The sequence below is a fragment of the Herpailurus yagouaroundi genome, unplaced genomic scaffold (genome assembly GCF_014898765.1).
Source record: "Herpailurus yagouaroundi ecotype Mexico unplaced genomic scaffold, PumYag 214, whole genome shotgun sequence".
Classification (NCBI taxonomy): domain Eukaryota; kingdom Metazoa; phylum Chordata; class Mammalia; order Carnivora; family Felidae; genus Herpailurus; species Herpailurus yagouaroundi.
In genome coordinates this window covers 1,031,186-1,056,458 of record NW_024412445.1, presented here as the reverse complement: position 1 = coordinate 1,056,458, position 25,273 = coordinate 1,031,186, and the positions used below count along the sequence as shown (strand labels likewise).

Below are 25,273 nucleotides of genomic sequence, written 5' to 3'. Positions count from 1 at the left end.
AAAAAAAAAAATTTAAAAGAAAGTGGAGAGGGGGGAATGGGAAGGAGGCGGGGCTGGCACGAAGAGAAGGGTGGGGCCTATGAGATGGCGGCGAGGCCGGAGGGGTGGTGTGGGGCTGGCAGGAAGGCGGGGGCGAGCCAAGTGAGTTGAGTGCAAGCCGCCGGGTGGGGCGGGGCTAGCGGGGAGGGAGGGCGTGGCTGGCAGGAAGGGGCGAGGCCGGCCGGAAGGTGAGGACAGGAAGGGGAAGGGGGTAGGGCTGGTAGGATACCCAGGACTGGGCCTGCCGGATGGGTGGGTGGGGCCAACGGGAATAGGAAGGCGTGGCTGGCGGGAAGGGAGATTGGGGGCTGGGGGCGGGGCCATCGGAAGGCTTGGGCGGGGCCAGCGGGGCGAAGCCGTTTCCTTTATCTTTCTCAATCTGCGCCTAAATTCCGTCTGCTTCAGCCATGCCCTTTTTCGCGACTTCCTCTGCTGCAGTGCCTGTGTTGCTCAGACAAGCCCTCAGGAAGGTGGGGATGCAGTAACTAGCAACGCCTGGGTCCTAGCAGAACAGTCACCGTAACAGTCAATGACCTTAAGGGTCACCAGGGTAACTGCCGCCTTTTATAGACGAGTCTGGAGAGTCTGGTGGTTTGCCCGCCACGCTGCAAGTGGGAGCCAGCAACAGGAGGACACTATTTTGCCACTAAGCCAAGCTGCTAGCAAGAAAGAGCCTTGCAGCACAGGGGTTCCTGGGTGGCTCTGTCAGTAAAGCGCCCAGCTTAGGCTCAGGTCATGATCTCACAGCTCGTGGGTGGCTCGTGGGTTACAGCTCCGGATCTGGCTGTGTGCTGCCAGCGTAGAGCCTCTTTGGATCCTCTCTGTCCCTCCGAGCTCACGCCCTCTCTCAAAAATTAAAAAAAAAAAAAAAAAAAAAGTTTAAAAAATGTTTTCAGAACCTTGCAGCACAGCTAGAATGTAAACTGATACCAAACAAACCATTACTTGTTTCCACTGATGTTTTACAATGTTGCTTGCTGCGCCGGTTGTCAGTGTGTTATCTCTAGCTCCGCGTTCACTCCCATTCCATGCACTGCAGGATGGAGCTGGGCCCTCCGAGCGCTCTTCCCCTGCCAGGTGGGCCATTGCAGAGGTGTGCCGGGGAAGAAACCCCCTGGGAAGCAGTGCGGGAGGAAGGGGCTTTGCTGCCCGGCTCCAGTGAGTTCCCTTGACAGCTGCAGAACGAGAGGCCTCCCCGGAGCCCACCTCCCCGCACCAAGGACGGCTTCTTCTAGCTCCAGGTTCCGCGAGCACCCGACTCCGCGGTACAGGCTGCCAGCACGCTGCTCCAGCTCCTGCCCTATAGCCGCAAAGGCGCGCCCCTGAACAGCTTTCCTGGCACTCCGGAGGGACTGCCAGACGTCCTGCCAGCGCTTCTCCGCCATTTGGTGAGCTGTAGCTAGGCTATCTCCAAGCAAGTTGGACCTCAGCCCTGGGGGTAAGGAGATCCCTTCCCCCGGGGGCTTTATCCCAGCCCTCAGAATAGCGGCTCCTTCTTACCTCTACTATTCTCCCATTCTTCAGAGCTCTCTTTACTTTTACTGGCCTATCCCTTGGACCCTATTTGAGACAGATACCAAATAAATAGCTGGTCCCTAGCACTCCCAAAGGTATTCCAGGCCCTTTGGCATATAGAGCAGAGGTGGGGGAAATGATCTTTCAGTCTTCCATCTGCGTCGTTTGGCACCCACCCCCGCAAACATGAGCAGTGCAGCCCAGGGCTCCCACCCCAGCACGGAGGTCTGGTCTTCTGGGTCTCCCACTAACGTACCTTTTTCTATACTCTCAGTGGGTGGTGCAGCCCATAACACTACTACAGCTTGCGGTAGCCCATGTTTTAGGAAACACCACTCTCCTCCTGTGTCTCCTTTACTCTTAACAGCTACTGCTCCTGCAGCGATTCTGACACCAGCTATGTGACACCAGATCCTGACACCCAGCAATTCTGTGACATCGGCTGGGTATCCCACCGTAACTCACTCTGGCACCATCTACCTGGAGACGGCATCAGATCCACAGGTGGAGGGCTTCATCCTGCAAGACCCCCTACACTTCAGACGCCAACCGCAAGTCCAAAGTGGTATCTGTGCTTCTGACCAATTGGCTATGAATATGAATTGGGGTTCCCATGACCCTCCCTCAGGTGCAATTAACTTGTTAGAGCGGCTCACAGAACTCAGAGAAAGAGTTCACAGACTGTTTACCAACTTATTATAAAAGGATATGACAAAAGCTACAGGTAAGCCTCCAGATGAAAGAGATGTCTGGACCAAGGTATAGGGACGGACACACGGGGGTTCCATGTCTCTCCAGGTCACCAATCCACCAGCACCACCATGTGCTCACCAACCCAGGAGCTCTTTGAACCCAGGGAAATAATGAGGACCCACCAAATGAGAACAAGAAAAGGCTATTTGTTCAGAGCCTGCGATAGTGAGGGAGTCACTCCATCACCTGGCCTGGTAGAGGCCCAGAGGCAGCAAGGGAGGGGGAGAGCTTCATGGTGGAAAAGGGGGACTCAGGGGTGCCCTGATGGGGGCTGTGGGCCTGAGGGAGGCAGAGATGAACTCTAGAGAAGTGGGTCATCTCCTGTGTTCGATTTTCTCTTGGTTGGTCCTTAGTTAGACCCGGGAACAAAAATTAGGTAAGATGTCAGTTATTGACCGAGTCCTGGCCATCTGGCTTATTTGGACTGTCAGAGGGTATTGTATGGCTTTCTGGGTTGTCACCAGAGCCAGCAGTCCGAATTGCCCCAAGTCTGACTTCGAGCAGCCGGCTTCCTGGGCGGGCTTCTGCAGAGGAGGCATTGGTTTTGGGCGGGCTGCTGCAGGCCGTGGGCCTATTTTCATAAATGGTCTGGCCACTGGCCACTTGTATATTCAGTTTCTCATAATAGGCACTGATGAGCCAGTGCAGTGTTAACAGAAAACATTTCTCCCAAGGTCACAACTCAGCTGTGAAGTGTCCTGACAGCCTCTTCCTTCTTACCAGTAACCTCCATAGCCTGCTCTGTGGCCCCACCTCATGAACAAAAATACCTAAGATCCAGTTACTAAGTGGTCCACACTTCGTGACAGCAACCATCTGAAGATGGCCCTCACTTCCCCTCTCCCCTCCTCAGAATTATTCAGTGCAACCCCAAACCTTACAAAATTCCCTCTCCAGTCTCCTCATGAGACACAATGGAGAAATCTCTAGGGTTCTCTCTTTGCAACAGGTTAATAAACCAGACCTGGTCTATTAGGTTTATCCCTAGTGGACTTGACTGTTGGGCATTTTCACCCATCTCAAGTATCTTCTCCTCCACTCAATCTTTGGATGCAGTTTTTCCCTCCTCCAGCCCCAGAATACTTTGTGTGTCCTGGTGCTAGAGTTAATTAGCTAGAGTTAATGTTAGGACATTTCCTCTACTAGACTGTAAGGCCCTTTAGAGACTGTGTGGGATTCCTCTCTGTGTCCGAGTTCTAATGAGACAAATGATGTGCACCTGGCCAGGCAAAGACGGACACAGTCTCCCCTGGTTAAGCTCTCGAGTGTTCAAGAAAGCCCTGAACAAGTGAAGATTTATCTTCAACTGACCCTCTCAAAGACAGTTTTCTATGGACTCATGTCTTGGCTAGATTCCAGCTAATTGGTGTGGGTTTTGTTTGTTTGAAGTTTATTTATTTTGACAAAGAGAAAGAGCGTGTGCACACACACACACGCACACACATGCACACACATGCACACACGGCACTTGAGCAGGGGAGAAGCAGAGAGAGAGAGGGAGAGCGATAATCCCAAGCAGGCTCTGCACTGTCAGTGCAGAGCCCGACTGGGGGCTCAAACTCACGAACTGGGAGATTGTGACCTGAGCCAAAACCGAGAGTCAGATGCTCAACAGAGAGAGCCACCCAGGTGCCCCCCCCCTTTTTTTAAGTGAATCTTTTCACTGTTCTGAAGGCTGACTTCAGTGTTTTCTTTCTTGTCCCTCTCCCCCATCCAGGATCTCCCTCATGAGACTAAAAAGCACATAACTAACGAGAGGTCTCCAAGTTGTCCTTGGACACATGCACCTCATGCCATGCTGTGCCCATGACAAATCCAGTGGGTTGATTTACTCAGCAAAGAAAAGAATTTCAACTCACTTCAAGTGAATTCTCTTTGTAATTTCAAGTTTCCAGGCCTGTAAATGATAAAGGACCAAACCAACTCTAGATTGTGACAGTCCCTGTGGAGTACAGCCACCCTGCGTGGCCTCCTGTGGAAGAGACCCCGCTAGCTCCCCGTTGACATTTCCTTGGCTGTAACTCCTTATGTATTCTTCCAAAGCCAAATTGGTAATATTCTTTTCCAGGCATATATCCCAGTTGGCTTGGAAGAATAGTGGAGTTATTCTTTGGAGATGTGGATTTGAAGAAAGTTCTTTTCGATAGTCTGTTAAGTTGTTAAAATGATGCTGAGAGGTCTGTCTCCCTTTGTGCCTGTCTCATGCACCCTCCCTGTACAACTCAAGTGAGCTTTGGTTCTATGGTATTTAATGTTTCGGCACCCTTTTTGTTTTAGGTGTATTTATTTATTTGGCGGGGGGCAGAGATAGAAAGAATCCCAAGTAGGCTTAGAGCCATCCGTGCAGAGCCCAATATGGGTCTCAAACTCACTAACTGGGAGGTCATGACCTGAACCAAAGTCAGATGCTTAACTGACTGAGCCACCCAGAAGCCACTGGCACTTTCTTATTCTTTGGAAAACAGTTTCCATAGAGCATCGTCTCCTCTCTAGTGAATTTTGTTATGATTTTAGAAAGAAGCTCTTCTCTTTCCGTCCTGGGGAGAGCCCACCTTTTTTGGTCACACATATACACCCACACCCTTACACCGTTTCTCTATCTCGTGGCAGACTCACGGAAGGCAAACAGCACCAAACTCTTGAGCTAGAAAAACCTAGCCTTCCAGGAGATCATGAGCAAGCCTCCTAACCTCTTTCGGTAAATGTTATTTTCCATGTGAGCAATCTGGAAGTAAAACTCCTGCCCCGTCTCATGAGATTTAATAAAATACATAATGGGATTCGTATACGCTGAAGTGCTTGAATGGAATTAGCAGGTGCCGTAAGTAAAATGAGTTTCGAGCACTGCTCAGCTCTTCTTTACTTACAGAACTCCGTTCTCGCCTTGCGAGCCTGATCCCTGATCCCAGACCCCCGAACGTGCAGTCCGTGCCCCCGGTCCCCTCGGAGAAGGCCCTACAATCTCCGACCAGCCACACCCTTTCCGGCTTCAGTACCTTCCCCGGCGCGGCCCTCCCAACCCAGTCAAGCGCTCCACAAAAGCAGAAGAGAAGGAAATACTTTTATTTCAGCGAAAGAATAGACCGGGACGGGCTGCGCACCACGGGCAAACCGCTCACGGGAGGCGACGACAAAGAAAGCGCTCTCGCGCTCAGCCCAGCGGGACCGGCCCTGTCCGCCGGCCGTGCGCCCTCCCCGCGCCGGGACCCCGGATCCCTGAGCCGTCAGGGACACCACTCGAGCGGAGAGGGCCGTGAGGCGGAAAGGGGGGTGCGCACCCCGATGGGAGCGGACAGGACGCGGGCCCCCCACTCCACGCCCCCGCGGCCCCGGACAGCCGTTACCCGACTTCCGCCCGCGTCCTCCCGGTGGCCGACTTCCGGCGCGCTGCGTGACGTCATTGCGGCCGGCTTCCGGCGCGCTGACTTGTGTTCGGCGCTGCCATGTGTCGCTGGCGACAGGAGGCTGCCGGGGGGCCTGGGCATCCGAGGCCATCGCGGGTACCCGGCGGCGCTCGCGCCCTGCTAAGGCCAGAGGAGGATCGGCCGTGGGGGCAGCGCCGCGGGGATGGGGTCGCGGCCGGGGGCGGCGTCCCGGCGCCGGCTGACCGCGTGTCCTCCTCGCGGCGCTGTCTCGGGGAAGTGACGCCGCTCACGCCGCTGCTCCCCGGCCGACGGCGCCCGCCACCCCGCTTTCACCGGAAGCCCTTGGCGGAATCCGCCGAGTGTGCTCGGGGGGTCTCGGCCCGCCGTTCCGGAGACTGATCGCAGCTGGGGAGTACTTGCCGGGAAGACTGGCAGGAGGGCAGCTCTGGGTAATGACCGGTCGTACGGCTGTTTCTCTGCTCTTGGAAGTTGAGGGAGTTCCGCTCAGGAGCTCCAGGGTCGTGGGGGACAGCGTTGAAGGTAGCGCCTCCCGTCTGGTGTGCAGGCCGGGCCGGTGCCCCAGGCCTAGGGGCTTTCGGGCAGGTGAGCGGCAAGCCTCCAGCGTGCCTGGGTCTGGGGTGGCCCCGTGCATTCCTTCAGTGCTTGCAAGAACATTGGGAAACGGTTTGAGGCCTTGCCCTGCTCCATCCAGAGCAAGGTTATAGACATTTCGAACAGATCACCGCGTTTTTTCCATTTCTGATGTGCTGCACGTTGTAAACATCTGCAGTTGCCACGTGAGTTTAGAGGAAGTAAAGTTTCAAATCCGGGTTTTTATTCACTGCTCACCTGGCAGGTGCTCAGGAGACACACCTTTGGCAAGTGGCTACCGTTGGAGACCATGCAGCTCACAGAACGTTCACATCTACAGAAGTTATTGTGGATTTGGGGGTGTTTGCTGTGTTCACGCTCGCTGCAGATTTTATTTTATTGTCCTTAAAAGCCTTGCAAAAGTTGGAGATGAAGTTTAGGGGGAGTGGTAAAGGGGGAGCCTCCGGGAATGATGAGTGGAAAACAGTGCCAGACGAGCCCGGTGGGATGGATGGATGGATGGGATATCACAAATTGTAGGAAAAAAACGGTGAAATTCTGCAGTGGGGCTGCTGGAGGGTGAAGCCAGCGTGTGCTCATCTTAAAGGAGGGCACCCCTGTTGGTCTTTGTTCTTCCCCCAGTTCAAATCCTTGGGGACCCCCGAGAGGTGGTCTTGGGTCCAATATGGAACGGGCCCACGTCCAGGGTTGCCCAGCCAGAAACTGGCAGATCACGATTTCACAGCAGGCCTCTCCCACCCTACTTACTGTCTGCCCTTTTCCAGATGCCAGACCCAGAGGGAGGAGTGGAATCTGGAAGCGGGTGGGAAGCTTAGGTGGGAGGGGAATGCCCGGGGTGTCCTGGCCTTGGAGGGCTGTTGGGTGCTGTCAGGGATGGGCCAGTGTGGTCATGGCAGGGCAGCATAGCTCCTCTGGGTGGCCGGGTCACACCACGTCTCCTCTGAAGGTTGAGGCTTTCAGCAGACTTGGGATCTGCCTCTTCAGTCCACGTGCAGACGCTGACCACACCGGCCTCGAGGACACACTCAGTCTCATGTTTCTGCGGTCCTGTGAGCAAGGCATTGACTGAACTCTGGCCCATCTTCAGATGTTCAAATAGCAGCCAGCTTTGGGACATACAAGGGAGTGCCTCCCTCTGGGGCAGAGAGCAGGTAAAAGGCTTGGCTTTCCTGTAACACGCAGCCCTCCCTGTCTGTGGGTGTCTTCCGGCTCCCCTGGTGGGAATTGGGACTGGGGGAAGATGCCGACGCCCTGACTGCTGCTGCTGAGAAGGGTCAGCTCTGTAATCAAAGGGCCTTTGTGTCCTATCAGCATGCTTGAAACTGGCGGGCCACTTTGTCACCCTGCCCAGCACATGACAGTACTGTCCGCGGTCCCCCAGTGTGTCAGCCACCGCAATCCCAAGACGCAAGAGCCCTGAGAGATGGCCTCGGTGGCTGCCAAGCCATTCCTGGCATCTGCAGTGGTGAGTGTGCTAGAGAGGTCTGTCTTCACTTCACCTCTACTAATTTCCCTGAGTCCCCTGCCGGAGAAGTTCAAAACCATCAACTTATTCTGATCTTCCCATATTGAAAATCAGATGATGGAGTCCCACAAAGATTAATTGCTTTCAAGCTCACGAGACTATTTTTGGACGATAGTGGTCTAATACCTGGACTCCTCAGGCCCTGATTCTTTGGCACGGTATTGATTGCCTTGGTGGTTTTGGATTCGACCTGCAGCCTTTTCCCCAGGAACCTCCGGGGTTGGTGGTGTGCTGGCCTGGGAAGTCCAGGCTGCTGCTGAGTCCCGTCACAGGGCTGGTTAGCTCACGGTGTGGCCAGGGGTGTGGATCCTGGTCCAGTTCTGTCCCTGCCTCTATGGCAACTGACATTTGGGAGTCCCTGGCTGTGCTCAAGTTAATTTTTCATAGCAGGCCTCCAAGTCCCTCCTCCTCCTGCCTGAAGGTGTGGCCTCACCACAGACATGCCCTTGTGCTGCTCCCATTCTCAAAGCAGGTGCGAGTCCTGGCATGCTCCCCTTCATGGAGGCAGCTGGAATTTTTTGTTTTCTGCCCAGGCTGGGGTCAGGGTGGCCTGGGGCCTGGTGTGCAACTCTAACTGGCGTTCTCTGATCTCAGGTTTGGATGCCGCTGCGCTGTCTGCTTCCAAAACAAGGCTCGTCACTGTCATTGTCACCCCGGCCCCTCTGACAGCTCCTGTGTGGGAAGATGAGGATAGTTAATAAAATCTTTTCAGTGTGTGGTTCAGCCCGGAGGGGTCTCCTTTCTTGTCACTCCTGTCTTTGCAAATGGCTGTGTAGGTGATGGGGCGCCAGCCCCCTACCATCAGGAGCTTTACCTGGAGCCTCAGAGCAGCCTCTGCTGCCTTGACGGATTTCCTTCCCCTCTAGTCCTCACCAGCGCGGTGAGACCTGGGTGTGGGGCACATCTTCACACCTGCACACACATGCAGGTGGCCAGGCCCATGTGTGGGCTGACACTCAGTGTGAGCGATGCACACGCAGTTGACTTGTTGGAAAACTGACGCCGGCCCTCTGGTGGACTACACCTGCCCACTCCCAGGTTTAGGGGTTTATTTAGCTCATGTTGGTGAGGCTGTTGGCAAGGAATGTCAGCAGGCCCGGCTTGCATCAGAAAACATGTGCGGTCATGCATGCGGTCAGTCTGTTAACTGATAGTGTGAATGCACAGTGCCCACAGGTGTAACTCCAGGCCACACCAGAAGTGTACTTTCTGGGAGGAAACCCCCGGGGTGGAGGGGGAAGAGTGGGCGGTGGCTGACAAGGTGCCCTCCCTGGTGGGGCCTTCCCTGCAGCAGCCTGCGGTTCGGTACGCCCTCCCCAGTCAGGTGGGTGTAAATCTTTTTTTTTTTTTTTAACGTTTATTCATTATTGAGAGACAGAGCATGAGTATGGGAGGGTCACAGAGAGGAGGAGACTGGGAATCTGAAGCAGGCTTCAGGCTCCAAGCTGTCAGCACAGAGCCTGACACGGGGCTCAAGCTCACAAACCACGAGATCATGACCTGAGCCAGAAGTCGGACACTTAACTGAGCCACCCAGACACCCCAGATGGACGTAAATCTTGAGTGATCTGGGAACCTGCCAGGGAGAAACCAAAAAGATCAAGGGCATCAGCAGGGGCCAGGGTGGGGCCGGGAAGGAGAGGGACCTGGCTGAGGGAGGCATCTTGGAACTTCCGCTGACCCCATGAGGTCAGAAGAGTGAAACACCCCCTGTGCTCCTGCTCAGTGCCCCAGCTGAAATCCCACAAGGGGTTTGTCGTGCCCCCCAAGATGGGGAGGCAACCAGGAAGGGAAAGGACTTGGTGTGATGTCATCCCCATCTCCAGATAAGAGTGGTTAGGCCCGAGGTCACACTGACAGCCCATAAAGCCCATAGCAAGCTCCGCCCAGGGGCCAAATCCCCAAGCTCAGGATGGTCTTGACATTTCTACCAGGAAAAACCCAAAGAGAACTATCCAGTGGTGTGAAAATTGATTCCGTTCAGGTTTTTGTGTCCCTGGAATTTCAGACCTCACCTGAGTTCCTCTAGTGTTAATGCATGCTGGGGGACGGGGGACCCCATGGGTTGGAGATTGGGGAAGTGACATCCTGGATCAAGATTCTCCTGAGCACTGGTGTGGAAAAGCCCTTCAAAAGCACCAGGCCTGTCTTGATGGAAGGGCCAGGCCAACAGCTCCCAAGAGAAGAGGGTGTGCAAGGGTGCCCGCCCAGTTTAATCAGGCATTTGAATAAGCATTTCCCAGTCTTACTAGGTTGTATTCATCTTAATGAATTTGAGGGGCAAAAAAAAATCCCTTAACTTGCATGTCGGTTACTGCAGTTCAAAAAGTGGGTTCATTGAAAGGCAGTTATTAAACAGACTAGTTGAGTACAGGCCCCCGAAAGCATCCCACGGATGACTCAATTTTGGCCGATACTCTGGCCTCTGCATGACCCAGCGGGTGGAGACAGAACTGTCCGCCTGGAGGATGCCATGGGGTCAAGGAGGCTGGAGACAAATCTGAGCCAGCCGGTCTGCCCATTGTAGAGAGCTCTCTACTATTCCTGATACTTACTACTGAAGGGATAGGCCGGGGGAGGGGGGGACAGGCTTCCTGTGGCACCTCAGCCTCAGCCTCAGCGTGAGGATCCCAGGCCACCAGCCCTGTGGTGTGGTGCAGTCTGACCTGGAGCAGGTGTGGCCTTGCACAATTACATCTGGTGTGGCCTTGCACAATTACAAGAATGTTATTCTAGACCCCAGCCCCAAGCTCTGGGCCTCAGCATTCCCCACTCTTAATCAAGACACAAGGTACCCACCCTAAAACGCACCTAGTGTTGAGCTCTGAGAGTTCACACACATGGGGTTGGCAGCCATGACCACGTCAAGCCACACGAGTGACCCTCCCCCCTGCTTGGGCCAAGGCGTGGGCATAGAGACCACAGAGGGTCCAAGCTTACTGAGGCAGTCAGCAGAAACCTTCCAGAGCCCCCAGTGCCTCCACCGTCGGGAGACCGCCCTCTGGGTGGGGGAACCAGGAAGCAAGGGTGAAAGCCCCTCTCAGGAGGGAGTGGCAAGGGGGGAGGGCAGCCCCTCCCCAGGGCCAGAACCCACTTCCTCCTTTACCACACGCGCCCAGGGAGACAGGCCCAGAGGGCTGGGCCTGCTCCCAGCACCCTCCCCTCTGTCCCTCTGCACAGGAAGGTCGGGGCCACCTGGCCCGGGTGCCTCCCGCCAGCAGGATGGATGAGGAAGGCCCTGACTGCGGCAAAGCCGACTTTGTGCTTTTGGACCAAGTGACCATGGAGGACTTCATGGAAAACCTAAAGCTCAGGTGAACGCAGGGCACCGGGCCCCCTCCCCCACCCCCAAGCTCCCTGGTCCCTGTCAGCCCAGGTTGGGGGGGTGGTGCTTACACACACACACACACACACCCGGACCACTGTCTGGGTGACTACAGGGGGACCTGGCCGGGCACGAAGGACAGTCCTCCCAGGGCAAGGGTGGCCAGCCAGTGATGGGCCGGCTTCCCAGACCCCTGCCTTCCACACAGTCTGGCTGCCTTCTGCCCCCTCCTGCCCAGCAGGGACTGGGAGGGACCGGCAGGTGCCAGCCCCGACAGGGCACACAGTCTCTCTGGCCAGCCAGGGATTGTGCTGGGCCCTGCCCTGCCCCCCCCCCCCCCCCAGCCGAGGGAAGCGAGCAGGCCCTGTCCCGGGGTGTAGCTGAGATGATGCTCAGGGGGGCGCATGGGGTGCTGGGGTGCTGCAGGGCGTGGCTGCTAGAAGTGACATGGGGTCTGATTTGCCCTGCAGGAGCCAGGGGATAGGGAGATGGGGTGGCCACCAGGACCCGGACAGCTGGACGGCCAGGGGGAACAGAAGGCGGCTGTGGAGCTGGGGGGCACCACCCGCCCGGCACACGTTGTTGAAGGAGGAGGACAGGAGAAGAGCTATTTTGTCCAGGGCTAAGCATAACCTCACTTCATTCTGACAACCTAGCCCATGAGACGGGAGGGCATCCCCAGCTCCATTTTCACGATGGAGCACTGAACCCGGCCACATGGTTCGCAGGGGGCAGATCAGGCGACAAGAGGGTGTGTGGAGGGAGCTGAGCTGGGGGACTCCCTCTACTGAGGCGGCAGCAGAGGAAGAGGAACCCCTGACAGGGACGGGCCACAAGCTGCTGGGGCAGGGCGGGTCCCAGACCGCTGGGGAGCAGGCAGCCCCGGGTGCCTCCCAGGGCAGAAAGGTCAAGAGGGGGAGGGATGTAGGTCTTGGTGGGGGGTCCCGAAAGGAAGGGCTGAGAGGTCTGAGGACGTGCAGGGGGAGGGGCCGCAGCCCTAGGCCCCCTCCCTGCACTCCTCCCCAGTCCCAGCCATCTGGGTGGGGCTGGGCGGGGGCCTCAGGACGGAAGCAGCCCGAGTCTCCTCCCACTGCCTCCCAGCCCCTTTCTCCTCTCTGACCTCGACCACCTGGCTCCACCTTTCCCAGTGTGGCCTTGGCAAATCGGCCTTTCGTGAAGTGGGTGGTCCTGATTCCTGGTACCCCCGTGGAGAGCAGCGTGGACCCCAACGTGACCCTGCAGCAGGGGTGGGGTTCCAGCAGGATGGCACCGGGAAGTCTCAGATCACCCCGCACCCGCTTCCCACTCTCAGCCCTGGGGTGGTCTAGGGCCCCTCCAAGGCTCCCCACAGCGGCCCACGGCCCCAACACCTGGGTGTACAACCCCAGTCCTGAGCGCTGAGGCCCGGCCCCTCCTGTGCCAGGTTCGAGAAGGGCCGCATCTACACCTACATCGGCGAGGTGCTGGTGTCCGTGAACCCCTACCAGGAGCTGCCCCTGTACGGGCCTGAGGCCATCGCCAAGTACCAGGGCCGTGAGCTCTATGAGCGGCCGCCCCACCTCTACGCTGTGGCCAACGCCGCCTACAGGGCAATGAAGCGGCGGTCCAGGGACACCTGCATTGTTATCTCAGGTACGTGCCCCGTCTCCATGGCCCAGGTAGCCTAGCCTCCCCGGACCCGGTGGAGGGGGGTGCACAGGGAACCGGTCAAGGGGAGCAGCCGCTAATTCTGTCTGACTGTCCGTCTGCCCTGCAGGGGAGAGTGGGGCAGGGAAGACAGAGGCCAGCAAGCACATCATGCAGTACATCGCTGCCGTCACCAACCCCAGCCAGAGGGCAGAAGTGGAGAGGTGAGAGCAGGGAGAGCTGGCCAAGGGGTGGCTCTGGGTGTAACGCCTAGAGGGGAAGACCCATAAGAGTTAAGTGGGCTCATCTGTCAGGAGGGCTCCAGGTGACCCGCGCAGGCCCTCTCAACCCCGGGGGAGGCAGGCCCAGTGCCAGGGGGATCCACCGCCAGGAACATGAAGAGGCAAGGTGCACAGGGCCAACAGACAGACGCTGGGCCCTCAGGCTGACCCCACAGAAGGGAGTAGTTGCCCGGACGGTCAGGAAGGGCCTGGCCCAGATGAGGGCCCGCCTGTCCACCTCCTTGCCCGCTGCTTACCGGCTGTGACTGGTGGGGCCACGTGGGAGCAGCTTCCTGTGTGAGAGCCCCAGTTCTTCCTGGGCCCTTCCTGTCGAGAGGGCCAAGGTGGAGTTCCGGGGGCTGGGGCCCAGTGCTGGAAATTCTGGGCCACCCTGGGACTGGAGGTGCATGGAGGTGCAGGGCGGGGGGTGTGCTGTCCTCCCTGCAGGCTGCAGGTGCCTGGGAGGCAAGGAGGTGCACTTCCGAGAGCACCTGGCAGGTGGCCTTCCCAGCCCGCAAGATGGGAGGCAGCAGGCAGGGGTGCCGGGTCTGCGGCCTCCAGCCTGGCCCCCCTGTCCCGCCAGGGTCAAGGATGTGCTGCTCAAGTCCACGTGCGTGCTGGAGGCCTTCGGGAACGCACGCACCAACCGAAACAACAACTCCAGCCGCTTTGGCAAGTACATGGACATCAACTTCGACTTCAAAGGAGATCCTGTCGGGGGGCACATCCATAGCTACCTGCTGGAGAAGGTGGGCCCTGCTGCCTGGGGTCCGGGGGCAGGACGCACTTTCTGGGAGGTGCCAGGCTCTGAGGGGGCCCCCTCTGCACCAGGCCTGCCTCACCCACTCTGCCCGCACCACCCTGGGGGCTCTGGGAGGGGTCCCCTGCGTGGGGCCAGGGCCCAACTGCCCTTCTCTCCTCAGTCTCGGGTCCTCAAGCAGCACGTGGGCGAACGGAACTTCCACGCCTTCTACCAGGTGAGCCAAAGCAGGGGTGTGGTGGCGCCCAGGAGGGCCTTCCGACTGCCCCACCCACAGCCCATTTCCCTCCCGGTCTCCCCTCTGCTGTGATACCGCCAGTTCCCTACCCACCCTGCGGCTGGGGAGCTCCCTGGACACCATCGGGACGGTGTCTACACTGGGTGAGGCCCCCTGGATAGGATCTTCCTGGACTCTGGTGGTGTTTATATCATGCCTGACTGCTGAAGCAGGATATTTCTGTACTCCCGTGGTGTCTACAGCATGTCTGACCGCTGGACTCAGGCAGTGTCCACACTGTCAATGAACTCCCTCGGTTTTGTCCTCCTGCACGTTTGCGGGGGGAGTCCTTGGAGTTCGGAGGGCCTGACGAAGGGGTGTGCCTGACCTCCAGGTCCTGCGGGGCTGTGAGGACTCACAGCTGGAAGACTTGCACCTGCAGAGGAACCCCGCCCTGTACAGCTTCACCCGGCAGGGAGCAGGGCTCAATGTGAGTGGGGGTGGGGCTCCGCAGGAGCACCAGGGTGCCCAGGCTCCATGGCACCAGGTGCCAGGGCACTGGGTATAGGCAGGCGGCAGGACCACAGAGGCCCCGATTTGACGGGGATCCACGGGGAGAAATTGGGGGCTTTGCGTGGGGAGGGGTGCAGCAGGTGAGCAGGCAGGACAAGTCAGAGGCATCACGGGCTCAGCGTGGCACCGGGAGGCTGAGCCCCTCCGTCTGCAGCCCTTGGACAGTGACGAGAGGAGCCACCACCAGGCAGTGATGGAAGCCATGCGGGTGATCGGCTTCAGTCCCGAGGAGGTGGACTCCGTGCGCCGGATCCTGGCCGCCATTCTGCACCTGGTGAGCCCGGCTAGGGGCTGAGGGGCCGTGGTGTCCTAGGGCCACCCCTGGAGGAGGAGACTGGCCTCTGGCAGTCCAGCCCCATAGCCAGCCCTCTCCTGGAGGCCGCCCCGAGCTGGGGGTTTTGTGTGCCCACGTACGGGTCAGGCCTGCAACATGCCACGTCCGTGTCTGAGCATCCTGCGGATGCCTCTTGCACCTGTCATTTGAGGTCTGTGTGGCTTTAGGCAGTTGCTCCACCCCTCTGAGCCTCTCTGTGAGTTGGCTTGAAGAGCAGGGGGCACATAGAGGGTGCAGGAGGACGCAGCAGTACCACGGATGTAATGTTCTGGGTGGGAAGCCTTGGAGAAGGCTCTACTGTGCGCTGTGGGCCACTCCCTCATCTGGGGCCACTCCCCTGGCAGAAGCCAGGCCCCCCCACACCCCTATCCCTGCCTGTCCTTTCTTCTCCCTGGGTAGAGGTGTGCAGGCAGGCTCCTCTGGGATCTGGGACGGGGAGCCTGACTGTCATGGCTCGCTATCACCAGGGAAACATCGAGTTTGTGGAGATGGAGGAGGGCGGGCTGGAGCAGGGGCATGTGGCCGTGGCCGAGGAGGTGTTGGTGGACCACGTGGCCGAGCTGACGGCAACGCCCCGGGAGTCGGTGATGCGCTGCCTCTTGTCTCGCACTGTGGCCTCAGGAGGCAGGGAGCTCATTGAGAAGGGGCACACGGCTGCAGAGGCCAGCTATGCCCGGGACGCTTGTGCCAAGGTACTCTGGGGGCAGGCTATGGGGAGGGAGGCGGGGACACCCAGGAGGCCTTCCCAGAGGAGGCAAGGACAGACGCAGCTCAAAGCAGCTGGCTCCTGGCCTCCCCCCAGGCAGTGTACCAGCGGCTGTTTGAGTGGGTGGTGAACCGGATCAACTGTGTCATGGAACCCCGCAGCCGGGACCCCCGGCGTGACGGCAAGGACACAGTTATCGGCGTGCTGGACATCTATGGCTTCGAAGTGTTCCCTGTGAACAGGTGGGCGGCCCAACCACCGCATCCCACGCTCTGACCCCAACCTCTAGGGCCGCCTTAGTCCCATGGAGCTCCGCAGGGCTAGGGAGCAGGATGTGCAGCGTCTGTCTGTCTCAGCTGGTCCCTAGCCCCAGGCTTATGCCCCCGAGTGTGCCTCAACTGTGCTTCCCATCCAGTGGTGCCCAAGAAGGCAAGATTTGGGGCTCACTTCCCCTGGCCATGACTCCCAAATCCACTCTGGAGCATTGGAGGGGTGGGGGGGGGTCTGGAGCGGGAGATGCTCCCCCACAGTGGGGCGGCTCGGGGGAACTTCAGGGGAGCTATTCCGGGAGGGGCCGCCGTGGGTGCATGGGCTCTACACAGAGCAAACAGCCCCTGACGGGCCGGCAGGGCGAGTGAAGGGCGTAACTGCAGGCCCCTCCGCTGCCCGCAGCTTCGAGCAGTTCTGCATCAACTATTGCAACGAGAAGCTGCAGCAACTGTTCATCCAGCTTATCCTGAAGCAGGAGCAGGAAGAGTACGAGCGGGAGGGCATTGCCTGGCAGAGCGTGAGTGCCGGCAAGGGTGTGCGGGGGCCACGGGGGGCGGTGCGCACGGGGGCCCTGGGGCACGGAGTGGCCCAGGCTCACGGGCACACTTGGAGACGCCAGCCGCTCTGCAGGTGGACTACTTCAACAACGCCACCATCGTGGACCTGGTGGAGCGGCCCCACCGTGGCGTGCTGGCCATGCTGGATGAGGCCTGCAGTGCCGCGGGCACCATCACTGACCGGATCTTCCTGCAGAGCCTGGACACGCACCACCGCCACCATGCACACTACACCAGCCGCCAGGTGCTCCTCTGCCCCCTGCGGCCGCCCCCGCCCCACCTGTCCCCAGCTGGTCCCTGTCTGAGCCCCACAGGCACCGTGCTGCCTGTCTTGGTGGGACCTTGGTGGCCAGGCCTCCCCTCAAGGACGGTCTTCTGTGCCAACCCCTGCCCTGTACCTTGACCCTGGCCCGCCCCCTCCCCAGCTCTGCCCCACAGACAAGACCATGGAGTTTGGCCGAGACTTCCGGATCAAGCACTATGCAGGGGATGTCACGTAAGGCCCTCTCACCATTTTTTTTTTACTTTTTCTTAGTTTATTTATTTAGTTTGCGAGAGAGAGTACAGCAGGGGAGGGGCAGAGAGAAGGAGAGACACATTCCCAAGCAGGCTGTCAGCACAGAGCCAAGTGTGGAGCTTGAACTCATGAACCTTGAGATCATGGCCTGAGCTGAGATTGAGAGTCAGACACCTAACCGACTGAGCCACCCAGGCACCCCATCTCCCCTTCTTGCACGCTTGAGACGTGCCTGTCAGCAGGTACACAAGTGAAACGCATGAAATGGAGGTTTTAAGATCAGAGCTCTCAGTCCTGCCTGCAACATAGAATCCTCTGGAAGCTTTAAAAGATGCTCTCATCTAGGCCCCACCCCATGCTGGTGCTGGGGGAGGGACACGCTATTATGGAGGCATCCTCCCTGGACGTGCAGGTTGGGAGCTGGGGGTGCGGCGCAAAGGGGCCAAAGTCAGTGTTTCCAACAAGCTCAGTACCAATGCCCGCGGAGTCCTTCAGAAATCTCCGTGCTATTTTTACAAATTTACCTGTTGCTCACCTCATCCGGACTGGGACTTGAGGTGGCCCACAGGGAGAGGCACAAGTGTCTACTTGTCCCTCACAAGGACAAGAAGCGGAGAAGACAGTGCAGCCAGAGGTCAGACCCCATGCCCGCAGCCTTTGCCGGAGCCCCAGGTGGAGCCAAGAGTTTGGCCCTGAGCAATTTCTAGCCTTTGTCATCAAAGGGCAAGACAAGGAATCTGAGGTTCTTGGTGCCACAGTCAAAACAGACCAATGAGTCAGGAGTTCCTCATTTAATTGCTGCCACTGATACTTACAGAAACTCAGTAGGCGCTGTTCTGAGCATGTGATGTGTATCAGGGCACAGACGGGTTGTCACTGGTCCCAGGCCACACAGCACGTATGCACTAGAGCCAGGGTTCAGTACCGTGGGCACAACCACCGACTCATATTCCTGGAGGGAGGCTCTCAGAGAGGGGAGTCTTATGTGGGTGTTGGGGGGGGAAGGGGGGAGGCTGGTGGGGACTTCCTGGGGCTGTCAGAGGCCCCTCACCAGCCCTGCCTCTGCAGGTACTCAGTGGAGGGCTTCATCGACAAGAACAGGGACCACCTGTTCCAGGACTTCAAGCGGCTGCTGTACAACAGGTGTGTGGGCCAGAGGTGCAGGCCGAGCCCCAGGGCTTCAAGCACGACATGCTTTCAGACGCCCAGGTCTGACACCCGCCTCATGGGCTGACAGCCTGAGGTTTAACACGGAGGCCACAAAGCTTACCAGTAGCAGAGCTGGGGCGGGGCTGCCCTCCAGAGGGCGGCTGGGGATGTGGCCTGTGTTTGCAGCTCAGACCCCACCCTGCGGGCCATGTGGCCAGACGGGCAGCAGGACATCACAGAGGTGACCAAGCGCCCCCTGACAGCCGGCACCCTCTTCAAGAACTCCATGGTGGCCCTGGTGGAAAACCTGGCCTCCAAGGTACTGCCTCCTGCCCCTGCCCCCGCCTTGGATCTTTCCAGGTCCTTCTGTCTGTGCCTGTGCATCAAACTGCGCCCCCCCCCCCCCCGCCAACTTCTGCACATCTTGGGAAAGGTGGTGTTCACCTCCTGCAGTGAGCTGCACCCCACCCCCACGCCCACCTCCACCAGCCAGCAGGAACCCGCCACAGTGCCAATGACATGTCCTGGGCTGGGCTGAAGCCTGAGTAAATTCGTGGTTTGAAGCCTCTTTCCTGTCCCCACCGCCTAGTGCATGGGCGGGACTCACAGGGACAGGAAAGCAGCTTCTTGGGGAGCTCAAAGTCAAAAGGGACCTCAGGAAGACCCCAGAGCCTGCTTAGCCACAGAACATGTGGACATTCAGCCTGGCCTCTGCGGAGGCAAGAGGGAGGCCAGCACAGCCCCTCAGCCTCCCGTTTCCCCTGCAAGAGCCCCTTCCCATACACACAGTGAGGGAGTGGGGCAAGGGGCACACCTGCCAGGTGGCCGGGTGGGGGGGCTGACGCTGGTCTCCCTGAGTGTCCTCTGTCGTGGCAGGAGCCTTTCTACGTCCGCTGCATCAAGCCCAATGAGGACAAGGTGGCCGCAAAGCTGGACGAGGGCCACTGTCGCCACCAGGTCGAGTACCTGGGGTTGCTGGAGAATGTGCATGTCCGGAGGGCCGGCTTTGCTTCCCGCCAGCCCTACCCTCGGTTCCTGCTCAGGTACCACTCCCTGTGACTAGGAGCCCCATCCCCCCAGTGTCTGTCCCCCATGGGCTCCAGTGAGGAGTCTGAGGGGTAGGCAGAGGGTCCCAGATGCAGCCAGGGCCCCTCAGACGCAGACACGCAGGACACTGGCAGCAAGGACCCTTGCAGGACAGGACAGGGTGGCCATGGGCTGGAGTGAGTGGCATGTGGGGCGGTGGCATGGGCCAGGTGTGACAGGCCAGAATGGGGCGGCTCCACACCTGTCCCTAGAGCATGGCGCCCACCGCCCCGTCCTGCATCACAGGTACAAGATGACCTGTGAGTATACGTGGCCCAACCACCTCCTGGGCTCCGACAGGGCAGCCGCGAGTGCCCTCCTGGAGCAGCACGGGCTGCAGGGCGATGTGGCCTTTGGCCACACCAAGCTCTTCATCCGCTCACCCCAGACTTTGGTCACACTGGAGCAGAGCCGCGCGCGCCTCATTCCCATCATCGTGCTGCTGCTGCAGAAGGTGTGCCTGGCTGGGTGCCCACCATGGAGAGTGTGGGGAGAAGGGTGTTCACCTTGGGGGGAGGGGGGAGGGGTGTGCACCTGGAGTGGGGAGGGATGTGCACCTGGAGTGGGGAGGGGTGGGTGTGCACCACCTGGAGTTGGGGGTGTGCGTGCACCGACGGGCCCACAGGCGCACCGACGGGCCCACAGGCACACCTCCAGGCACCACAGGAATCCCCTTTAGCCAGAGACAGACCAGGACTAAAACTGACTTAATCAAAAAGTATGGCTGTGGTTCAGTTCACCTCAGTCCTTGAGGCTGTCGGTTCCAGGCTGGGGTGGATCCAGGTGCTCAGAACAAGATTTTTAGGAATCTGGCTGCCATCTTTTTACCTTCCTTTTTTTTTTTTTTTTTTTTACTTTTTTTTCTTTATTCTAAAAGTCTTGGGACCTGGACAAAACCATGCATGCTGGTGCTCCAAACTCCCCCACCTACTCCCCGCAATCAGTTGTGTCACCCTGTGACCAGTGTGGTTTTCTGCAGACACCTGCACCCCACCTCAGTTCTGTTCAAGCAAATCATTTTGTTTAGAGTCGTTTCAGGATGTGTTTCTAAAGGATGGGGATGCCGCCGTGTCTCTCCCTGTTTAACATTTTAAACCTACTGAAAAGTCAACAAATTTCTCTGATTACTTACTGTCCACCTGGACTGCTACATCCTGTGCCCTCTACCCCACCTCTGTGCGTCTGTCCCCACACCCACATTCAGACACTCATACACGTGTATTTCTGTTTTCCTGAATTCTATAAAGTAATGACCCCCCCAAATATCTCAGCACACATATCCTAAGAACAAGGATGTCAAACCATGCTGACCTTAGCAGACAAGAAACCTAACGCTGATAAAACATCATCCGTATATCTGAATCACACGCAGCCTGTGTTCAGGTTTCCACAAATGTCCTACTGTTACTTCTCACATCTTTACAAACCCAGCCAGTGACAACACACTGCATTTAATAATTGTTAGCTTTGCTCTCTCTTCTAACACATAGGAGGTTTTTAGGAACAGGACACAATACCTCTGTCACAGAAACGGGACTCAGGAGACTCACACTGGGTCCTTGTGGCCCCATGTTTCCAGGGCTGTCCACAGTGCCATCCATCCTGTCCTCCATCTGTTTGAGTCTGGGCTGCCTGCTGTGGGGCTCCAGTCTGGGTTTTCATGGTTGTATTCTTGGGGTGCCCCCCATCTTGGGGCCTCCTGGGGTTGGAGGTCAGACCTGGGCCAGCTCAGCTCAGCCCCTCGTCGGGGGGGAAGCACCCACACCTGCGGGTGTCGGATCTTCCGTCTAAGGGTGTACAGCGGGAGCTCTCCCAGGGGTCAGGCAGAGGCCCCGACAGGCAGGGCTGTGTGCCCACCTGGGAAGCAGCCTGCCGACAGGTGGAGGTGGCCCCTGGGCGACACAGACAGAGGTCAGCCTTGCCCAGCAGCAGGCTGTGGGTGGAGGGGGTGGGGGCCTGGCCGGGCCTGATGAGAGCCTGGCTGGCCCCCCAGGCATGGCGCGGCACGTTGGCCAGGTGGCGCTGCCGGCGTCTCCGGGCCGTCTACACCATCATGCGCTGGTTCCGGAAGCACAAAGTGCGCGCTCACCTGGCGGAGCTGCACAGGCGATTCCAGGCCGCGAGGCAGCCCCCCTTGTACGGCCGGGACCTGGTCTGGCCGACGCCCCCTGCTGTGCTGCAGCCCTTCCAGGACACCTGCCGGTTGCTGTTCTGCAGGTGCGAGCCCTCAGCCCCACCCCTGCGCTCTCCCCCACGCAGCTAGCGCCCACTGAACCCCCGGTGCCAGTCATCTGCACCTCACAAGCCCCATTTCATAAGCGGGAAAACAGGAGGCCGTGCACATTAGCTGGGTCCCCACACCCCCACGGTCATCAGCAGAGCCCCGAGGTCTCCTTGCTGGAAGCCTGCAGAGGACGGTGGCTGGCTGGGGCCAGGCAGTGGGGGAAACAGCATCTGAGTAGAGCTCTGAAGGTTGGGCAGGAGTTCTCCAGGAGGGAGCCCCAGCAACTGCTGTGCTCAGACCAGGAGGCTGAAACACAGGGTGGCCAGGGCCAGGCTGAGAGGCTGGGCCTTGTCCCATGGGGGAAGGGAGTAGAGGCCATGCATGTGAGTTCTGGGGGGCAGGACCTGGGATGGGGTCCATCTGACCACCAGGTTCCCTTCAGGTGGCGGGCCCGGCAGCTGGTGAAGAACATCCCACCTTCAGACATGGCCCAGATCAAGGCCAAGGTGGCTGCCATGGGGATCCTGCAAGAGCTGCGGCAGGACTGGGGCTGCCGGCGGGCCTGGGCCCGGGACTACTTGTCCTCTGTGAGTGCTGGGGCAGTGAAGGCTGGGCACCAAGGAAAGGCTCAAGGCTAGACCTTGCCGGTGTCCACCCCCAGTGTCCTCTCCCAGGGCTTGGCTGTCCAGCTGGCTTGGAGGCCATGTCCCTCTGCCAGCCCCTTGCCTCTGAAGTTTCAGCTTTCCACCCAGAACCAGCTGGCCTGGGCTTTACTGAACATGGTCTCCTCCACCCTCTGTCCCCCACCCACCCCCTTCTTGGGCTCATGCACCCCTATGCCATGGCTCCCCTTGGCCCTCACACAGGCACCGGGAGCTGTGCCCCTGGCCCCATTCTACAGGGGATGAAGGCCAGGGGCTCAAAGTTTTCCCTGGTCCTGTCTGGCCCCTGCCATCCCAGCTTCTGGGCTGGTGGGCAGCAGTGGAGGGCACAGGCCTGTAGAACCTGGGGCTGCAGCGGTCCGTGCAGGGGGGCCCCCAGAGAACCCAGGGGAGGCTGCACAAGGCCTCACTCAGTTTGGCTTCCAAAGCGAGGGGTAGCCATGTGGATTCACCAGACTTGCTGCTGGTCAAGCAAGGACCTCCCTCAGGCAGGCCCCATCTGTCCTCAGGCCACCGACAACCCCACAGCCTCTGGCCTGTTCGCCCAGCGACTGAACGCTCTCCGCGAGAAGGACGGCTTTGGGACTGTGCTCTTCTCCAGCCACGTCCGTAAGGTGAGAAGTGGGGCCGGAGAGCCGTAGCCCAGCCCAGCCCAGGGTGGAGGTTTTGGGAGCTGTCAGCTCCACCCCGGTCCGTGAAAACCCGGGCCCAGGGAGAGGAGGCCCTGGGGTGCGACAGGACCCCCAAAGCACCTGTCCCGCAGGTGAATCGCTTCAACAAGAGACAGGACCGGGCGCTCCTGCTCACTGACCGGCACCTTTACAAGCTGGACCCGGGCCGTCAGTACCGGGTGATGCGGACCGTGCCCCTGGCCTTGGTGAGCCCCGTGGGGGTGAGGTGGGGGCTTCTGCGGGGCCCCACCCCTCGAGCCTACCTGGGAAGACCTGAGCTTTCTAGAACTCAGCATCAGCTCGGGGTGGCGGGAAAGGCAGGGACCGAGCCGCGGGGCCCTCTTCCCCGCACCCCTGTCTCCTGCCCCACCATGCTCTTGCCCCTGTGGGGGAGGGGGTGCTGTAACCGCGTGGGGGCCCACCTGGTGCGTTGGCCACGCCGCTGGCGCCGGTTAGACATTAATGGGTGGAGGGCAGAAGGTTCAGCGTCCCGCCACGCCAGCACACTCAGGGTGAGAGCCGCAGGGCAGTGGTGGCACCGGGTTAGAGAGGCGCCCTTCGAGAACATTCCACCCTGTCCTGGAGCAAGTTCTCGGGAGCAGCGCCTGGGCCAGTCCTCCCCTTTGGGGCGGACCGGGGCAGGAGCCCGGGGGGGGCGGAGCTCGCCGGGGCCGCAGGGACAGCCGGGTGGGGAGGGGGTGGGCGGCTGAACCTAGCTAGCCCTCGCTGAGCAGGTGACCGGGCTGAGCGTGACCAGTGGGCGGGACCAGCTGGTGGTGCTGCACGCGCGGGGCCAGGACGACCTAGTCGTGTGTCTGCACCGCTCCCAGCCGCCGCTGGACAACCGCGTCGGGGAGCTGGTGGGGGTGCTGGCGGCGCACTGCCAGGGGTGAGTCAGGGGCGCGCGGGGGTGGGGGGGGGGCCCTCCCGGGGGTGGGCCCCGGGGCGCGGGGGGCGGGGCACTGCCAGGGGTGCGTCCTGGGGCGCGGGGACAGGGGGCGCACTGCCAGGGGTGAGTCCCGGAGCGCACAAGGGAGGGTGCTGCGCCTCGGATCCCACCCCGCCCCTGACGGCCCTCCCGCCCGGATTCAGGGAGGGGTGCGCCCTGGAGGTCCGCGTCTCCGACTGCATCCCGCTGAGCCAGCGCGGGGCCCGGCGCCTCGTGTCAGTGGAGCCGAAGCCTGAGCAGCCGGAGCCAGATTTCCGCTGCAGCCGCGGGGCCTACACCCTCCTCTGGCCGAGCCGCTGACCCGCCGGCCGTGCCCCGCACCCCCCCCCCCCAACGCCAGCCCCGCAACGCACAATAAAGGAAGCGTGTCTCTGCCCTTCCAGACTTGCATCTGTGGGTGGACGTCCGCACAACTGCCAACAACTTGGGAAACGTCACCCCAGCATCCTCCGCTGACCCCGTGAGGTCATGGGAAGGGGAGGAAGAGGCCTGGGGGCCCAGTTCGGTGGGGCAGCAAGACCCGGTTCTTCCAGGGACCCCAGACTGGACCCGCTGGATGTGCTGCCCACAGTCCAGGAGGAAAAGTGCCCTTTATGTTCCAGGGCCAGGGTCTCTTTTCCTGTTCCCCTCCCATAAGGCTCCTCGCCTTATCCCTACTGAGCCATGGGGAAGCTTGGGGCTCCCAGGGCCACCTCAGGGCAGGGCTGTGGCTAAGCGCAGCAGACACTGTCCCAGCTGCTGTGTCTCTGCTGAGTGCGGGCATTCCAGGCCCCAGGAACCCTCCCTCTGGGACACAAAGGACCTTGAGTCCCGGGCTGTTCAGAAACCACCCAGAGGAAGATGGATACGCCTCCCTCTCTCTGGCCAGTAGAGTGGGTCCCCAGCCCCTCTGTCCCTCAGTGTCCCAGCCCTGCCATCCCCACCCCCAGAAATCTCTGTCCGTAGGTGGCCCCTTCCTCCTGGGACTCACTAAATTTGGGTAGCATCCTTGCCTTGTTCCCAGTTGATATGGAAGGACGTGGCATGTATCCACCACAGCCACCTGGAAGGGCTCACAACTTCTGAGGCCTCCCCAGGGGGTGCGGCAGGTTGCCACCTGCTGGATGGGTGGCTGTGTTAGGCTGTTCCTGCCCTGGGAGCCCAGCCGGGAGGCCCATGGAGAGTCCCACATAGCCCGCTCCCACGTCTGTCCCCAGCTCTGGTGGCCTTGGGACAAGCCAGCCCTTCTCTGAAGAGCAAGCTGATGGTGAAGGGTGCTCAGATCCCCTGGGATCCGGAGAGTCAGCTGCTCTGCACAGCGGGTGGTCCTGGCCAAGGCTAGCAGGACAGCCTGCTTCCTTTCCGGGTTCTCTGCGGCTTTGTGAGGGAGAAAACACTTCCTGGCCACATTTGGGGGTCCAGCCCTGCTGGGGGTGCTCCATGCTGCAGGCCCAGAGCCAAAAGTGGTTTCTCCAGCCTCCAGACAGGAGCGTCATGGCTGCCGGGCAGGTTCCCCGGGCTGCAGGGTCTGGATACCAGCAGAGGGATCAGGAGACAGGCCAGGAAGAGGAAGGTCTG

General features: G+C 59.7%; 1 protein-coding gene, 1 long non-coding RNA gene and 1 other non-coding gene across 16 annotated transcripts; all 3 read left to right on the top strand.

The window, feature by feature from the left end:
- Nucleotides 1-390: 390 nt before the first annotated feature.
- Nucleotides 391-3,782, top strand: LOC121016967 (uncharacterized). 2 transcript variants are annotated; one of them, XR_005784558.1, is made up of 3 exons: nucleotides 392-509; nucleotides 1,079-1,477; nucleotides 1,922-3,782. It is a non-coding gene; the product is annotated as an uncharacterized LOC121016967 (long non-coding RNA). The 2 variants fall into 2 exon arrangements; XR_005784557.1 differs by having other exon boundaries at nucleotides 391-1,477.
- An 89-nt stretch (nucleotides 3,783-3,871) lies between these two features.
- Nucleotides 3,872-24,092, top strand: MYO1G (myosin IG). 13 transcript variants are annotated; one of them, XM_040454987.1, is made up of 28 exons: nucleotides 3,872-4,533; nucleotides 4,918-6,121; nucleotides 7,049-7,086; nucleotides 7,231-7,435; nucleotides 7,596-7,749; nucleotides 8,404-9,133; nucleotides 10,990-11,123; nucleotides 12,558-12,766; nucleotides 12,891-12,984; nucleotides 13,625-13,790; nucleotides 13,965-14,018; nucleotides 14,413-14,508; nucleotides 14,746-14,865; nucleotides 15,393-15,617; nucleotides 15,728-15,873; nucleotides 16,304-16,418; nucleotides 16,532-16,702; nucleotides 16,884-16,954; nucleotides 18,044-18,118; nucleotides 18,311-18,443; nucleotides 19,001-19,167; nucleotides 19,457-19,664; nucleotides 21,204-21,427; nucleotides 21,877-22,021; nucleotides 22,606-22,710; nucleotides 22,860-22,973; nucleotides 23,502-23,656; nucleotides 23,860-24,016. In XM_040454987.1, exons 6-28 carry the CDS (start codon nucleotides 8,969-8,971, stop codon nucleotides 24,014-24,016), a joined length of 3,249 nt encoding a protein of 1,082 aa, XP_040310921.1. In that variant the 5' UTR covers nucleotides 3,872-4,533; nucleotides 4,918-6,121; nucleotides 7,049-7,086; nucleotides 7,231-7,435; nucleotides 7,596-7,749; nucleotides 8,404-8,968. The 13 variants fall into 13 exon arrangements, with proteins under 13 accessions (XP_040310921.1, XP_040310923.1, XP_040310934.1 ...); XM_040454989.1 differs by lacking the exon at nucleotides 3,872-4,533 and having other exon boundaries at nucleotides 4,675-5,005; nucleotides 5,177-6,121; XM_040455000.1 differs by lacking the exon at nucleotides 3,872-4,533 and adding an exon at nucleotides 8,200-8,281 and having other exon boundaries at nucleotides 4,675-6,121; nucleotides 7,666-7,749.
- On the top strand, nucleotides 6,281-6,412 carry LOC121017038 (small nucleolar RNA SNORA9). Its single transcript, XR_005784600.1, has one exon. It is a non-coding gene; the product is annotated as a small nucleolar RNA SNORA9 (small nucleolar RNA).
- Nucleotides 24,093-25,273: the final 1,181 nt, after the last annotated feature.

What these genes read in the sequence shown, in the direction of transcription:
- MYO1G (XM_040454988.1), top strand. Translation starts at nt 8,969, where the DNA reads ATGCACAGTGCCCACAGGTGTAACTCCAGGCCACACCAGAAGTGTACT. An exon ending in ATAGCTACCTGCTGGAGAAG is followed by an intron (nt 13,791 to 13,964) that starts GTGGGCCCTGCT and finishes TTCTCTCCTCAG; the next exon opens with TCTCGGGTCCTCAAGCAGCA. An exon ending in ACTTCCACGCCTTCTACCAG is followed by an intron (nt 14,019 to 14,412) that starts GTGAGCCAAAGC and finishes CCTGACCTCCAG; the next exon opens with GTCCTGCGGGGCTGTGAGGA.